Genomic DNA, 15,950 nt, shown 5'->3' with positions numbered 1-15,950 from the left:
CCCCCTTAGGATGCGAGGGGAGGCTGCAAGGAAAGAAAACGAGGAGGGAGGAGTCAAAGGAAAGCAAGTATATTGAAATATTCTTGTCATCAGCTACGTTCAAGGGTTATTTAAGAAATTCATAATAAATAGTAATAATTAATAACACAAGATGCCCTGTTAAAATTTGTGAGATGTATGGTTTATTTAAACTGCAAAGGAAAAGCTAAATTAGTCAACATTTGTAAGTGGATCAAAAAAAGTTAATCAAAGTCCTAAGACAAGAAAGGGGTATTGTTCAAAATGTATCTATAACTTTGATGAAAGTTTTTGTTCCACTTCACATGTTGACTACTGTAATTATGACAAATGTGAAGGTGGAGGAGAATTTACACATGCGTAAGGTTTCGACAAGAAAGACTTCCGCGTAGGATACAGCTGTGCATCCTCGCTCATAGCTCCTCGGGAAGCTTCCTCGCTCCTCATTCCATATTGAGATGTCCTTCAAGATGGCTATCTTTGATCGGTTTCCAGGAGGTCACGGGCTGGAGGATGAGCGAGGAAACGAGGAAGCATCAGAGTATGGCTATTGAGAAGCACCCAGTAAGTTTTGAATGCTTACATATCTTCTAAATGCAAATGTTGTCATTGTTTTGGAGCACACTAGCTTATAGATAACCGTAAGACTAACATATTCATAGCTAAAAGCCAAAAATTCAATGTTGATGTCATGGGGACTTTAAAGATTATGATGAAGGCACATGAATTCAAATAAAATAAATATTGATGCGGACGGATAAATAATTTATATTAAACACTGCAATATTCCATAAAAAAATAAGATTAGTCAAATTTGATTTCATGGTGACTTTAACGAAGTAAATGATTCAATGACTCGCTCAAAAGACTCGTCGCCACCTACTGGCGAAACGATGACATGCAGAAAAAAGACCACTGAACGAATCTCAGCGGACGGGCTCTAAAGACACTGATGAATCAAAATCCCCCCCACCACCACCACTCCTCAGCATCCTAGTTTTGTCAAGTGTGTAGGTGCATTGAAACTTGATGATGACGTGCCATCCAGCATGTTTGACGCGTCCCATGAATAAAGTTGCGGCTGTCCGTGACGTCAGGTCACACAGTTCTCCTCCTCACACCGGTGCGGCCAGTTATCTCAAGGCGCACTGTTCCCTAACCATATTATTATTAACGTTTAAGTACAAATCGTCTTCTTTTCTCATCTTTTTTCTTTTCCTTTTTGGTAACCCACCATCATCAAAGCTGAAGTTCTTTTAGAAAAGGTAAGATGTTTCTGACTTGCATTAGCCAGAGGGTTGCTGCTGTAAAATGGCTCCGATTGCTCTCCTGTTCTTGCTTTCTGCCTTTACTAGACTAAGTTATAACCGCTTCCAGTCAGTTATCCAGGCGAACTGACCGACGTTACCGGGTTAAACCTAGAGGTTTAGTGCTGTATGTGAGATGCTGTGTGTTTATATGTTAATTGTTCGGCTGTACCGACTCGCTTTATTGTCGCTTATGAGAAAATGGCGTCTGGTTATTAAATCAGCTGTTTTCTCGCACCACCCTGCCGGTAAACCGCACATTTGACCATAAACCGGCTTATATTTTAACACCAAGTGATCCGTTATCAAACTTGATGCCTGGTTTAAGTTTCCACTTGTTTATTGGGCTGAGTTTAAACGTTGGATAGCCCGATCGTGGCTGTTTTGTTGTGTGTGTGATAGTTAGCCTCAATGCTAATGGCACGAGAAGAGCTCTATGACAACAACTCAGTGTGATTTGTCAATCATTATCATCAACGTCGTCATAAAACGTTAATTATTTTACCGCTCAGATGCTGCCTTTCATAATTGATCATAAACCTTAAGGTAAACACAATTATAATGCCGCTCAAATGTGTTGTTTAATAAATCAAGAGTCTTTTGTGAAATCTGATCTCATGGCAGAGGCCTTGGGCTTTGTTCAGATTTGATGGCAGGTCAGTTCTTTACATCTATCCTCGTCGGTTTTCTCAGTAACTGAAGAACCTTGTAATCTCTGATGTGGTTTAGTTGATGTTCAATGCGTGTCATTTTCCTTTATCGTGTAAATCTAATAAATAAAGTGTTTTTCCCTCTCTTAGGCCGTGTTTCTACACCCCCACCCTTTCACTCATTCTTTTTGAGGATCTTTCATTGTCAAGCCGCCAAAGTGGAGAGTGTGATTGCAGAGGGGGGTGCTTCTCGTTTCAGGTACAAATGTCACTGTTTTTCATGTACCTTATGCCATTTGAGAAGACTGTTAACTTAGCTAAGGTTAAATTAGTGAAGAGGTAAATATTTGAAGCTTATTAATTAAGCTGAGAACATATTCAATTCACATTTATTTATATAGCGCTTTTCACGATACACATCGTTTCAAAGCAGCTTTACAGAAAATGCATGCGTCTACATTACAATTTAGAGTGATGTTATCAGGGTGACTGTTCTCTCAGTTATATATTTCAGAAATGTACATACAAATCACGCAGTTAGCTAACAATATATTAATTTAAACAATGTATTAAGGCAGAAACAATGAGCTTGTGTTGTTAACAAAGATTAGGATATATAGAAAGGTTTAGCATAACATGTACATACCACTTCCTAGGGATGTGGGGTATAAGGAGTTGCAAGCATTTCAATTAAAATCTCTCAACCCCAATTTTCACTTTCATAGTGCTTCTTCGGCCGGAGGAGGAGGTAGGGGTGCACCTCAGCACTATCCCAAGTCTGTCGGCAACAGGTTAGTTTCAACCGTGTAAACTTGGTTTATTTGGAAGTGATTGTGCTGTAGACATTGGCTATGCTTCCATCCACGTGCATTCCATGCGCATTTTGGGATATCACATAAAAAAAAAAACTGCTTGATGAAGATGCCAAGATGTGTATAAACTTAAAAATGTGAATGAAAAAAACGTATGCGCTCGTTTGAGTCAGATAGATGTATGTAAAATGTTACTGTGCGATGGGACTGCATAATTGGACTAACCAGCAGACCGATCTCGTTGCACAACATTTGAAATGCTGTATTGGTCAATCTGAAATGCCTGAGCAAAGTGTGTCATCAAAGTGGTTTGGTATTCATAATTACGTGACAAAAGGAGATGGAACCCATTATAATCAGGGATGCGACACGGCACAACAAATTTCCGACGGTAAACTCGCACAACTGACACAAAGAACAAATGGATTTGCAGTGGTTGCTTTGCCACGTCCAGTGTAGACGGCCTCGAGCTGTTGCAGCACATTGCGACTTGACAGCTGTCACTTCCAGTGTAGAGATGGTGTCAGAGAGAGGCAGAAACCTTTCTGTGTTCTTATCTACACCTAAGGGGGTCATTATAACGGTGCCAGATTTACGTTCGCAACCGGTCCATGACCAGTTTGAACTTATTTCCTTGTAAACACACAATTTGCTTGGACAAATCATCACTTTGGTTATGCACATCACTTTTATGTCGGAAAACAATTTAACTTTGAAAAGCTCCGCCTCTACATCAGTGACCATCAATTACACCTGTGGTATTTACTAGAATTGTCAGATTCGTTGACTCTTCTGAATAGCTGCCAGCAATGATTAACTGCACAAAAACACATTTTACTGTGGTATTTTCTTTTAGTTTGAAGCATGAATAAGATTGTTAAATTTGAAGTCACCATGAAACCAAGAATGACAGTGATTTATTTTCTATGGGATATTGCAGTATCAATTATTTATCCATGAACATCATTATTATAAAAAAAAAAAAATTTATTCATGGGCCCTCATAATCTTTAATCAAAATAACTTCCCCTTCCAATGACACTTCTGATGTTTTTACTGGCACAAAAATTCAGGAAGCGGTTTTACTCATGTCACAACAGGAAAGAAATGATCAAACTTGTTTCATGTCAACTTGAAAGTGCCCCTATTGTGCTTTTTCAGTTATTACCTTTCATGTATTCTGTAATAAAGCTGATTGTGAATGTAAAATGTCTGCAAATTTTCAATGAACAAAGTGTACAATAAATGGAGTTATTGTCTCCCAAAAAAAATAGATTCTGAAGTGAGTCTTCAGTAATGCCCGCCTATGGTCTTCACTGGTTGCCCTTGAACAAAGTCTACTTTGACCCGCCCTCAAACACAAAAGAATGAGGACTCTGGCTTGAATTGACATGATAAAACCAATGCCATTGTTCCTGTTCATATCACTGTGTATGCAAGGAAGAGCTGAAATTCAGATATGGGAATGAGCGTTTCATTTCCAAAACGTGCTGTAAGCGGTAGACCAATCGCAACAAACTGAGCCATCTGACCAATCAGAGCGGAGGATGGTCACGGAAAGGCTGGTTTTAGAGAGACTATGAGAAAAGAGGTGATGCTGCAATGTATATAATGAGAGAATGAAAGTGTTTTTTGACCTTGGATGCATGTAAACTATTGTAGGAGACCTCCAAAACAAAATTAGGAACCTTTAAAATGGCATAATAGGGGCACTTTAATGTCTTGTTTACTAAGTCACAAACATTATTAGTAGCTTGTGAGGTAAAATGGTCTCGACCCCATGTGATAAAAAAAATAAGAGAAGGCATTTAATTGTCTTAAAGTAGAAAGTAGAATCCTTTCTGATTGGCTCAAAGATATTTTAGTACTGATGTTTCATGTCTGACATTAGGAAGTCATTGAAGCCTTTTCAAAACATTAAACGTGGTTTTGTTTTCTAGCGAGTTCCTGGGGAAAACCCCAGGGCTTAGCGTTCAGAGATGGGTTCCTTCACGAAGCACTAGACGAGATGTCAACTCCTCCAACGAAAAAGAACGACACGATGCAATCTTCAGAAAAGTGAGAGGGTAAGGCACTGAAATGAATCACTTCAGTAGAGTTTGCCCTGATTTACCTTTCAAGAATGATGTATTACACTACAGAAAGCAGAATGCGCTCCCTAGTCCTACTCTAGACGTGTATAAAGATAAGCGTCTGGCATGGCAGAACTTTTCCTCTTAGATTTGAATATCCTTGGTTGCAAACATACTTGAATTGGCTTTTTTAATACTATTTGCAACAAAAGTTTCTGAAGAACTGGCTGTTTTGCTTCTGTGTCTTTCTAGCATACTTAATAAACTGACCCCTGAAAAGTTTGACAAGCTATGCCTTGAGCTCCTGAATGTGGGCGTAGATTCAAAGCTCGTCCTCAAAGGAATCATCTTGCTGGTGAGGATTTGGTTCATTTATACATGTAGACTAGAGTTGTAATTAATTAGTCATTTAATCACTCTTTTTAATTAGTGATTTTTCTTTTTCAAAATGAAAACAATGTCTAGGATTGATTTTTAAAAGCTCTAAATTAAGTAAACTGTTTTTCCAAGCAATTCAAGTAAACCATTTGTAATAAAGAAACTAAGACCAGTCATTATATTAGTATTAGTATTAGTATTAATATGATTAAATTGAACATGGTTTGTCTGCATTTTATTTGAAGTTGCTTACCTAAAAGACACATGCTTTCAAATGATGTTGACTTTTCTACTTGTTCGCTTCAACTAGATTGTAGACAAAGCCCTCGAAGAGCCGAAGTATAGTTCGCTATATGCTCAGCTATGTCTGCGTTTGGCAGAGGATGCTCCAAACTTTGACGGCCCATCAACAGAGATCCAAACATCACAAAAACAGAGCACTGTAAGATTTTCCTCTTTATTCATTAGCAAGAAGCTTCGCAACACAGAGTGCTGTATGGGTACATTTATTTGACTATTTCATCATTCTCCTACAGACATTCAGGAGACTTCTGATTTCCAAACTTCAAGATGAATTTGAAAACCGCACCAGAAATGTTGACAGTAAGTAGTGGAAGTGCTTACATTATTACTGCTGCTGTGCTAAATTGCCAGATATTAACTTATGTATTTTTTATTTTTTAAGTCTATGATAAAAATGACAGCCCTCTCACCTCTGAGGAGGAGGAGCAGCGTGCCATTGCCAAGATCAAAATGCTTGGCAACATCAAATTCATTGGAGAACTTGGCAAACTCGATCTCATTCATGAGTCTATCCTTCATAAATGCATCAAAACAGTGAGTTATTCATAAATCCTCCATTTGAATACTTGTCGGCCGCTCAGTTTCCATCCTAATGTTGCTACATGTGAAAACTCTTAATTAAAGCTTCTGGAAAAGAAGAAAAGAGTCCAACTTAAGGATATGGGGGAGGATTTGGAGTGCCTCTGTCAGATAATGAGAACTGTGGGGCCAAGACTAGATCATGACAAGGCCAAGGTAAGCTGCTTTTAGACTAGCAGGGCTTTGAATAGGTTAAGACGCATGTATTTCCTTAACACCCCTTTCTCTCGTAGTCTTTAATGGATCAGTACTTCGGCCGTATGCGATCCTTAATGAACAACAAGGACTTGCCTGCTAGGATTCGTTTCCTGCTTCAGGATACTGTGGAGTTGCGAGAGAACAACTGGGTGCCTCGGAAAGCTTTCATTGATAATGGACCTAAGACTATCAACCAGATCCGTCAGGATGCAGTAAAGGTGAGTTCAAGATGACACTGGTGTTGTTTCAAAGCAACATTGCTTATATCAGAATTTTCTGAAATCATTTCAACCTCTGATTCCAAGAAATTAAGGAGAAAAATTCCCAATGCTGACATTGACCTGCTGGCTTATTAGTTGTTTTTCTCTCAGGATTTGGGTGTTTTTATTCCACCGATGACTCAAGGAATAAGAACTGACTTCTTTCAAGAAAGTCCTTTCTTGCAGACGAGAATAAAGCCTGATCGAGAAACTCTTGGGGGATTAGCGGATATGTTTGGGCAGATGCCAGGTATGTCCTGTAGTGCGTTGACATTTCTAGGACAGGTGGTGCATGACTGGATTTGCACTGGTTCATTGCGAGCTTAATAACTCTGTTGTCTGGTTGTAGGCGGTGGGATTGGAACTGGCCCCGGGGTCATTCAGGACAGGTATTCCCCCACCATGGGCCGTCGCACAAACCCTCTTTTCAACGGGCATGGTGGTCACATGGCCCCTGCAGCCCAGCCTTTCATGAAATCCAACCAGGTAAATGCCAATCTACTAAAGAACTGATGTTTCAAGGCATCAAAATATTAGTCTGACCTAAGTCTTTTTTTTTCACCTCTTTTTTTTTTTTATTAATCAAAGGGGCAGAATCCGCTTTTCCAGAACCAGACTCATTCATCTCAGCAGCAAGCTCAGTCCAAGGATTTGCCACCACGTTTCATTAAGAAAGGACAGCTTAATGCTGATGAGGTATGAATGATTTTCATTTCAGATGATGTTCTTGTATAGTTGTCATTTGTAATAAATGGTAACGGTTTTTATTAGTTTACTCCAATCTCAGCGTTGGGTACCAAAAAAAAAGTCCAGACTTTGTAGCATATCAAAAGTAACAAGTCACAAAGACTGAATAGTAGGTGCCCTACAAATAATGTTCAGTGAAGTTTTGTTCACGCATCAGCTGAAAGCAGCATACTCTAAAAGAACTTGGTTCAGCAAAATGAAGATTGATTAAAAAGGAACCGATATTGTCAACCCAGCGCTTGCGTCCATGCAGCTGACGCGTTTACCTGTTGTAGTGTGCGTTCTGTGTAGTGTGGGCTTAATTTGAAGACAAATGTTTGGTGATCTCTGATTGATTGACTCCTATTAATTTATGTTTCAGATTAGCTTGAGGCCTGCTCAGTCATTCATCTTGAACAAAAACCAAATGCCAAAGTTGCAGCCGCAGATACCTACCATGATTCCTCCTAGTGCTCAACCTCCACGCACATCCACACCACCTCTGGGACAGGTAATGAGTACTACATTTCACATAGAAATGGAATTTCTTTTCATTTTAAAGGTGTGTTTAACTCTTTTGGTTTTTTGCAGCCACCGCAACTTGGCCTGAAAACCAACCCGCCTCCAATTCAGGAGAAGCCACAGAAGACGACTAAGAAGCCACCTCCTGCTGAGGAACTGCTTAAGATGACTGTACGTACCGCTCAACAATTCATTAATGAAAATTGTTCTCTGAAACTTTTGAGCGAGCTGTTCTTTAAATTTCTCTGTGTGACTTGGCAGGAAGCTGTTGTGACCACTTACCTGAGCAGCAAAAACATGAACGATGCAGTGAATGGTGTGCGAGAGATGAGAGCTCCCAAACACTTCCTGCCTGAGATGTTGAGTAAGATGATTATGTGCTCACTGGAGAACCCAGATGAGGACCGAGAGCATGTCAGCACTCTGATCAACACGCTCCGCATGGAGGGACTGGTCACAGGGGAGAACTTTATGCAGGTTTGTGTATACACAATGAAATTTGCCCTCACTGCATCTTGCCTCAAATTGGGACTCATCCTTTTCTTTAAATGACATTGTTTTACAGGCTTTCCTCAATGTTCTGGACCAGTGTCCCAAGATCGAGTTGGATGTTCCTTTGGTGAAATCTTACCTGGCTCAGTTTGCTGCCCGGGCAATCATTGCTGAACTCGTGAGCATGGCAGAGTTGGCCCACCCACTGGAGAACGGCACCCACTTCCCACTTTTCCTCCTCTGCTTGCAGCAAATGGCCAAGCTGAAAGATCGAGAGTGGTTGACCGACCTGTTCCAACTGAGCAAGGTCAACATGCAGAAGATGCTGCCAGGTTGGTGCTTTTGTGTCCTCCCTGTATGGAAACAGGGGTCCCATCAGTTAATGCAATGACTAACACTAACAATGATGGAGCAGCGTTTACAGAGCCGTACATCAATGACAAACTGCTCATAAAAAATAATCGCAGCTATTGCGATTTTTAAAATTTGCGATAAGCCATCTCGATTTAAGTGCGATTACATGGAAAGTGCGATTAATCGTTCAGACCTAGTCCCCAGGCGCTGCAGCAAAATGGCTGCCGGGTGTGTGCATTCACTACTCGCTGCTCCTAATGTGTGTGCGCACAAGGGATGTGAAATTTTCCCACCGGTCAATGGACCTGTATCAGGGGCACTTTTTTTTTTATAGTTAATTTGAAAGCGAAACTTAAATGTGCACGTCCGCACAGGCATTCATAATGGCGTTCATAATTTCATTCCTATGCCATTCCAATGCACATGCGGCCGTGCGCATTTTAGTTTCGCTTTCAAATTAGCGCTAATTCGGGGGCGGATTGCCTGAATGGTCATTAGCCTATTATTCTTAATGAAAAATACAACAACAAAACAGTATAAAGACAAGTTTGCTTAAACAGGCGCTTTTACATTTCACTTTGACACCAAATATTCCGCCATCTTGTCAGTCAGCTCCTCACTCTTGCGTTTTTCACGCACTTTCATATGAATGCCTTATTTTGCATGACTATATTCTACATCCCTTAATCCTGCCCTATACTTAAACTTAACCTGTTAACCGTTGCCAGAGCGTGGGCGCACTGAAGCGGTTTTATTTATATATAGTTCAAAGTTACTATCAGATTTAATGTTATACCTTGACAAACTATACATCATTAAAAAGATATAAGACTCAAGTTTCAGAATTTGACCACTATTGTATTCTGAGAAACTTATAGCGACAGTTATTTCTTAATTTGTGTCAGGAGTTATGAAATGAAAAAATGAGTCGATACCTTTGATATGAATTATGCGCGTCAGCCGCTTTCATTCATAAAAAACTCCGTGCTGTCGTCATGACAGCGATACACAAAACAACGTCCCTCAGGGCTTTTAGCTAAAAAATTTGCAGATTTGGAGAAATATTGATATATTCTCATAGGTTTACATCAGATTTCTATAGACAGGAATAATATTTATTGAATTTATACCCAAATGCGTCGATGTAATCATTATGAGCGTTTGCATACTCTGTTAATGTGTTTTCAATTCATACCAATAGCCTGAGGGCGCCCTCGCCGCCCTGTGCACAGTATTAGAACATGAAGAAGAGCCATAATCATGTGACAATCCAGGAAGCCTCGAACACACACACAGCTAACAACACAGATCGCGCTGTAACTATGGCTGTAACATGCAGATACAGACATTTTGAAGACAATAAACATGTTTGCTATGATATTTGAGTTACCTGTGTTTTTCAATCCATGCCAGGTATTTCCATAATAATAGATTATATTTATAATGTAATGCTAATCTATATAGAATCGTTGTGCAGAACACTATCCAATAGTATATTTTCTGTCTGATTTTTTATCTGAAGCCAAATTAGATCACAGAAAATTATTTAAAATACTCGGTTTGCTTTATAAAGTAAGTTTATAAGCACAAACATGGTTTTAATCTCATAAATTGTCGTGTATTGATGGTGTGCTAAGCTAACATGCTAGCTAGCCCTAGGTGCACCTGCCACCTAGAAGTTATATTTTTATTATTTTTTGAATGCTTAATGAAATGTTTCTTTATTCAAGAAATGCATTAGATACAGTTTAAAATGTGAGGGTGAACTTTGAGAAAAGAAATTAGTGACTGAAACATAGACATATGAATAGCCTGTGAATAGCCAGTCGTTAGTAACTATAATGCAGACAAAAGAAATGCATATTTACAGCCATAACCAGGCTGGAGAGGTGTGAATGTGTGCAGGGGGAGACTGAGACTGAATGGGGCTCGTTTGCACCACAAAACAATAAAGAAAATATACTGGATAGATGGTTAGAAGATGGCAATAAACATCAGTAGCATTTTAGCATCAAATCAAAATAAAGTCACATGACATGGTCTTGAAAAACATTTCACTAAATACAGAGTTTTGGACTTATTATCTTAAGATTTTAAACATAAAATGTTTAGACATGTGGCATTAGCTGTAGTGCATTTCTAGATTGCTCCAGTGCCAACTTCAATTTTATTTTCATGAGGATATTTCATAAAAAATAATTTCTAATAACTTTACAAAACTTTGAAGCTATTTATAACAATTTTTGTCATTATGACAATAATTAATTCTACATTTACAATAAACTGCCAGGTGTCAGCTTTCAAATGAGATCATACTTGTGCTTTTAGTACAAAGGGTTCATGAACTGTATCTGTTTCAGTTTGGGTATGTCATTTCTTGGGATTTTTCAAAAGTGGGGTTGCAGCTTAACAGGTTAACTACCTTACTAACTATTAATACGCTGTAGGCCTATTTAGGAGTTTGAGGCAAAAGGTAATAGGAAAACAGACTTTTGTCACACTTTAGACTGTGTTTATCTTTATTTCCTTATGTTATCAAAACGACAAACATACACTTTATTTTTATTATTAATTATAAAACGCTAATTAAACGTCACCACCTTTTTCGGTCTGATTTCGGTCCTCAAACTCTTTCAGACTACAGGACTAATTTAATAATTGAAAAATCATGTAGTCTGAACCCGGCATAACATCAACAAAGCAAATTACTTTGTAATAGAAAAGGAATGAGTTTATTTGGTGTGGACTCGTGTTCATTCCCCACATTCCTGTCTCTGCCCACAGAAATAGATCAAAACAAAGATCGCATGTTGGAGATTCTGGAGGGGAAGAGCCTGAGCTTCTTATTCCCCCTCATGAAGCTGGAGAAGGAGTTGCTGAAGCAGATCAAAGCAGATCCGGCCCCGCAAACCATCTACAAGTGGATCAAGGACAACATTTCTCTGAAACTGCACACTGATAAGGGTTTCGTTAACATTCTGATGACCAGGTATGATGATGATGATGATGGACCTGCTGGCCGAAAGCATATAAAGGTTTGTGTACCCTTGATTAACCCCTCCAAATTGATCTAGCTTTTTGCAGTACATCTTCCATGAGATGTATTCCACTGAAGAAGAAGAGCAATTATCTTCACCTACGAAAGAGCAGCTGGACCAGGAAAAGCAGCTGCTACTCGCCTTCAAACCGGTGATGCAAAAATTCTTGCATGATCACGTGGACCTGCAAGTCAGTGCACTGTATGCCCTGCAAGTCCACTGCAACGCCCATGCTTTTCCCAAAGGTGCGTCTAAAAATGGAGGAATAGCTATTTATCCATCGATCAGAGAAACGTTTTTTTTATATATATATATATATTCATTTAAAAAAAATATATAAAATAGAAAACAATTTTATTTATTTTAATATATTTTCATTAGGTTTTTTTATTTGAATTAATGGTTTAGTTATGTTTTAAATATTTTTATTTATGCATTTATTTTTCTTTATTTATTTATTATTTATTATATATTTATTATATTTTTTTTTTATATAAACAAACTAAATGCACTTTATAAAATAAAACAAAATAATAAAAATATATTAAATAAATAATAGAAAAAAAATCTAAATTTCATTAAGAGAAATTGTAATTTTTTTTTTTTTTTTTTGGTACTTATTTTATTTAGTTTGTTTAAAAACACACCGTATGTGTTTTTTGGGGGGGTTTTCTCTATATAAATATCGCAGAATGATTGAAAGTCATGGCCGTTCATTGGTCTAAAGGTGTGGGAACCGTGGAGTTTGTTTACCGAGAGATTTTTGATAGGGATGCACCGATGTGAAAATTGTGGCCGATACCGATAACCGATATTAATATTGCTGTTATGGCCGATACCGATATTTACCGATGTCGATATCTCTGTATAGAAAACAAATTTTAACGATTATCAAATAAAGAGCTATTTTCCAAAAAATTTTTTTTTTTTTTTTTACTTTAGAAATTACTGATATTGGGCACCTTTACCTGTATGCAAAATATGTCACACATAGGACACACATGCAGTATATTGCATTGCATATAATGTGTGCTGGTCAACTTGTCTAAAATTAAGAAACCCTTAGAAAACAGAAAAAAAAAAAAAAACAGGAACATTGTGTACAATTAAGATAGGCTACTTAATTTATTATTCCAATATCCAAATATGATACTAAATACCACAGGGAAAAGGGCTTCTATTTGTGACGTGCTGCCGTTTGAACACTGCACATTTTAAACAGGACACGCATTAGCTGAATAAATGTTAGCCAATACAAACATATTTATAGAAAACAGTTGACAATGAATAGACAGGAGTCCAATAATAGCATAACGAATCACTTATTCTAAAAACAATAACAAGTAGGCTATAAGACGAATCCGACATATGGGCTGTGTTAACAGTAAAACGTCCGTCATTTAAAGAATTTTAAAAACACGGATGGATAATACAAAATGCTTTCTGACATTTTGATAGAAAAAAAAAACAAGCAAGAACAAAATTTAAACTTCAAATTCGAATTTAAACTCAAATTCGAACGGGTATCAAATATCAAGCAATATATTCAAATATCTACGAGTCAAAAAACGATCAATCAAAAATGTGTCATGAAGAGGGAAAAAACATAAGTCGCACTGGACTGCGTTAACAATGTTACTGACGGGACAGTTCTCTGTTACGCACGTCTGAAAGCGGCACAAAAAGACCGCTTTAAAACTTTCACAGAGACCTCAAACAGAAAGCACAAAGCCTGTCTTTTAATTTAATTTCGTTTTGTATTAATTGTATCTTAATTTTGGCAATGTTTCATCAAAAATAAATAAGTAAATATTAGAAAATATTTAATCAGGACATGGAGGCGACGGCGCCTGAACTGAAGCGCGTCTCAAATGAACCGAAACCTACCTGCCTCACAGACCTGAGACATAGAAAGCTTGAAACATCTATTTTTAAACAGAACAATTCAAAAGGAAAGAAAACAGACTGTTCTCTGCTTATGTCATCTGTATGAAATGTGTATTTCTCTCAGGCGCATTCACTACTGCTAAGATCGCGAGTCCGCATCGTCAACTTCATCTTCAACTTCACACGTCAAATATCGGCCTGTTCACATCGGCCCTATTTTGACATCGGAACGATACCGACATGTAAAAAAAATGACCATATCGGCCGATATTATATCGGCGGCCGATATATCGTGCACCCCTAATTTTTGAGAGTAATAAGAGGAAATGCTTGTTTTCCTGTTTTTAATCGTCTCTCATCTCCTTAGGAATGTTACTGCGCTACTTTGTCAACTTTTATGATATGGAGATAATTGAAGAAGAGGCCTTCCTAGCATGGAAAGAAGATATTACCCAGGAGTTTCCAGGGAAAGGAAAAGCATTGTTTCAGGTAACGCGCACCACCATTATCCTATTGCAGCGAACAATGGCAGCCTTTCACCGGAAGACACGCCACTTACATGATGTGTTTTTCTTCTCCTGTCGTTTAGGTGAACCAGTGGCTCACCTGGCTGGAGACGGCAGAAGAGGAAGAGTCTGAAGAGGAAGCTGACTGAAGAACCAGCCAAAGCCTTGATGCGTCATCTCTCCCGTTTAGTTTCACGATCTCCTGTATTAACCGCCGCACTGCTGTTTTCTGCAGTGTCAAGCCAACGTATTACGTCACGCTTCTCTTTGACCTCATCGTTTAAAGCATGTAATGACTAAGAACCACAGATAAATGGTATTAACAGCTTGAAACTGCATCGTTTTCTTTTTATAAATTTTTGCTTTTACGAACACGCATTTGCAAGAGCCTTTTCTGCTGCTGTTCATTTCAGCACAAAACCATAGAAATGCACTTTTGCTCAGTGTCATATTTTGAGTTACTGCAATATTCACTTTTGTTTGTTACAAAGAATCCTCAGAAAATCATTGGTTACCATCAATGCTTTGTTCATACCTCACAGTAGTGGGCGTAGTGTATGTGTGTGTGTGTGTGTTTGAGTCAAATGAAAACTCTCCAGGTCTGCAAGGTGCTTGAGTCTGAAAAATGGTTTACTTTCCAGTTGTTATATGATTGTAAAATGTCATGATGGGTTTTTTTTTTTTTTTTCTCCTATGTCTTATAATAATGAACAAAGCCATGTGGGAGTGATGAAATTATGCGGCCTTTTTAAAAGATTTTTTTTTTTTTTTGCCTCAACCCATGTTCGTCCCCTCCACTACTTGTCAAGCTGATACTTGAATTATTATTTTTTTTTTTACAGCATGTTCAGGGATTACCAAAACACAGCCTGTTTAGATGCGACAATTTGATCCGAACAGAAATGTGTCTTTTTTTTTCTTTTTTTTTATGCATTTTAATTGGTAAAATAAAGATGAAACGAGATGAGAAATTTGTTACGGATGTTCAATTTACAGTCACTGTTTTACAACCTAATGTTTTCCCATGATGTCTATGGATATTATACATATTTATTTAATCATGAGGGGGAAGTCGAAGCTTTATCATTAGGTAGGACGACAAACGGTGACCCACTCGTGGCCTCTGTACAATGATTTGCTGTTTTCAAGTGTTACTGTACGGTGCAAGAGCTCAGAATGTTCAGTGTACCACTGTTGCTTTCAATAAAGTTACACACCAGCGTTTATCTGGCCTTATTTTAATGTGTGCTTGGGCGTGAATTTGTGGAACAATGAACTTTTGTCATCAACTGAAGGTCAATCTTCCAGTTTAAGAATAATTGGTGACTTTGGAAATAGAAAATGCATCTTTCTTTCTTTTTCTTTTTTTTTCTGGATGAAAGTTATGAGGACAAATTTGAACCTCTATTACATTTATATCTGATAACACTTACAGGCCTCAATGTTCAGTTCTTATTTTTGTGCTCAATTCCAGTTTCTGAACACCGAGCTCAGCGTTTACCCGAATATCAACTGAATTCATACTGTCACGACTTGTGTAATTTGATAACGTATGCTTGCGGAGTGATTCATACATGTTTATTCAGGAGTGAACTAAAAACAATGCTTAAAATCTCTAATTGGAAATGCAATGTAACATGATGTTATGGTTGAATATACTGTATTGGTATAATGGACGCCCCATAAATAAATGATGCTTTATGTACGTTTTTTAAAGATGTTAATTATTATCTTGTTTTTCTGTAGTTCTTATGTATCTTTCTCATTCGTATTGTGCAATGCTTTTAATAGTTAGGCTATTATTGTGTTATTGATGCCATGTTGGAAACATTTTCTAATAAAGTATGA

General features: G+C 37.9%; 1 protein-coding gene across 2 annotated transcripts; it reads left to right on the top strand.

Annotated features, from left to right (window-relative positions):
- Nucleotides 1–1,073: 1,073 nt before the first annotated feature.
- On the top strand, nucleotides 1,074–15,344 carry eif4g2a (eukaryotic translation initiation factor 4, gamma 2a). 2 transcript variants are annotated; one of them, XM_084403665.1, is made up of 21 exons: nucleotides 1,074–1,283; nucleotides 2,126–2,234; nucleotides 2,701–2,766; nucleotides 4,728–4,853; nucleotides 5,112–5,214; nucleotides 5,548–5,679; nucleotides 5,774–5,840; nucleotides 5,923–6,074; nucleotides 6,165–6,275; nucleotides 6,353–6,535; nucleotides 6,689–6,827; nucleotides 6,927–7,063; nucleotides 7,166–7,273; nucleotides 7,686–7,814; nucleotides 7,895–7,996; nucleotides 8,087–8,302; nucleotides 8,391–8,649; nucleotides 11,456–11,660; nucleotides 11,746–11,954; nucleotides 13,964–14,085; nucleotides 14,186–15,344. In XM_084403665.1, exons 8-21 carry the CDS (start codon nucleotides 5,991–5,993, stop codon nucleotides 14,249–14,251), a joined length of 2,070 nt encoding a protein of 689 aa, XP_084259791.1. In that variant the 5' UTR covers nucleotides 1,074–1,283; nucleotides 2,126–2,234; nucleotides 2,701–2,766; nucleotides 4,728–4,853; nucleotides 5,112–5,214; nucleotides 5,548–5,679; nucleotides 5,774–5,840; nucleotides 5,923–5,990; the 3' UTR covers nucleotides 14,252–15,344. The 2 variants fall into 2 exon arrangements, with proteins under 2 accessions (XP_084259791.1, XP_084259790.1); XM_084403664.1 differs by having other exon boundaries at nucleotides 1,096–1,283; nucleotides 6,674–6,827.
- Nucleotides 15,345–15,950: the final 606 nt, after the last annotated feature.

The sequence above is a fragment of the Rutilus rutilus genome, assembly GCF_951802725.1.
Source record: "Rutilus rutilus genome assembly, chromosome: 3".
NCBI classification, from domain to species: Eukaryota; Metazoa; Chordata; class Actinopteri; order Cypriniformes; family Leuciscidae; genus Rutilus; species Rutilus rutilus.
The sequence above is the reverse complement of the archived record's forward strand: the minus strand, read 5'-3'. Positions and strand labels throughout refer to the sequence as shown.

Bases quoted from the DNA above. Each gene is read 5' to 3' on its own strand.
- eif4g2a (XM_084403664.1), top strand. From the start codon at position 5,991: ATGCTTGGCAACATCAAATTCATTGGAGAACTTGGCAAACTCGATCTC. The intron at 7,815-7,894 runs GTAATGAGTACT...GGTTTTTTGCAG, and splicing joins CCACACCACCTCTGGGACAG to CCACCGCAACTTGGCCTGAA. The intron at 11,955-13,963 runs GTGCGTCTAAAA...TCATCTCCTTAG, and splicing joins CGCCCATGCTTTTCCCAAAG to GAATGTTACTGCGCTACTTT.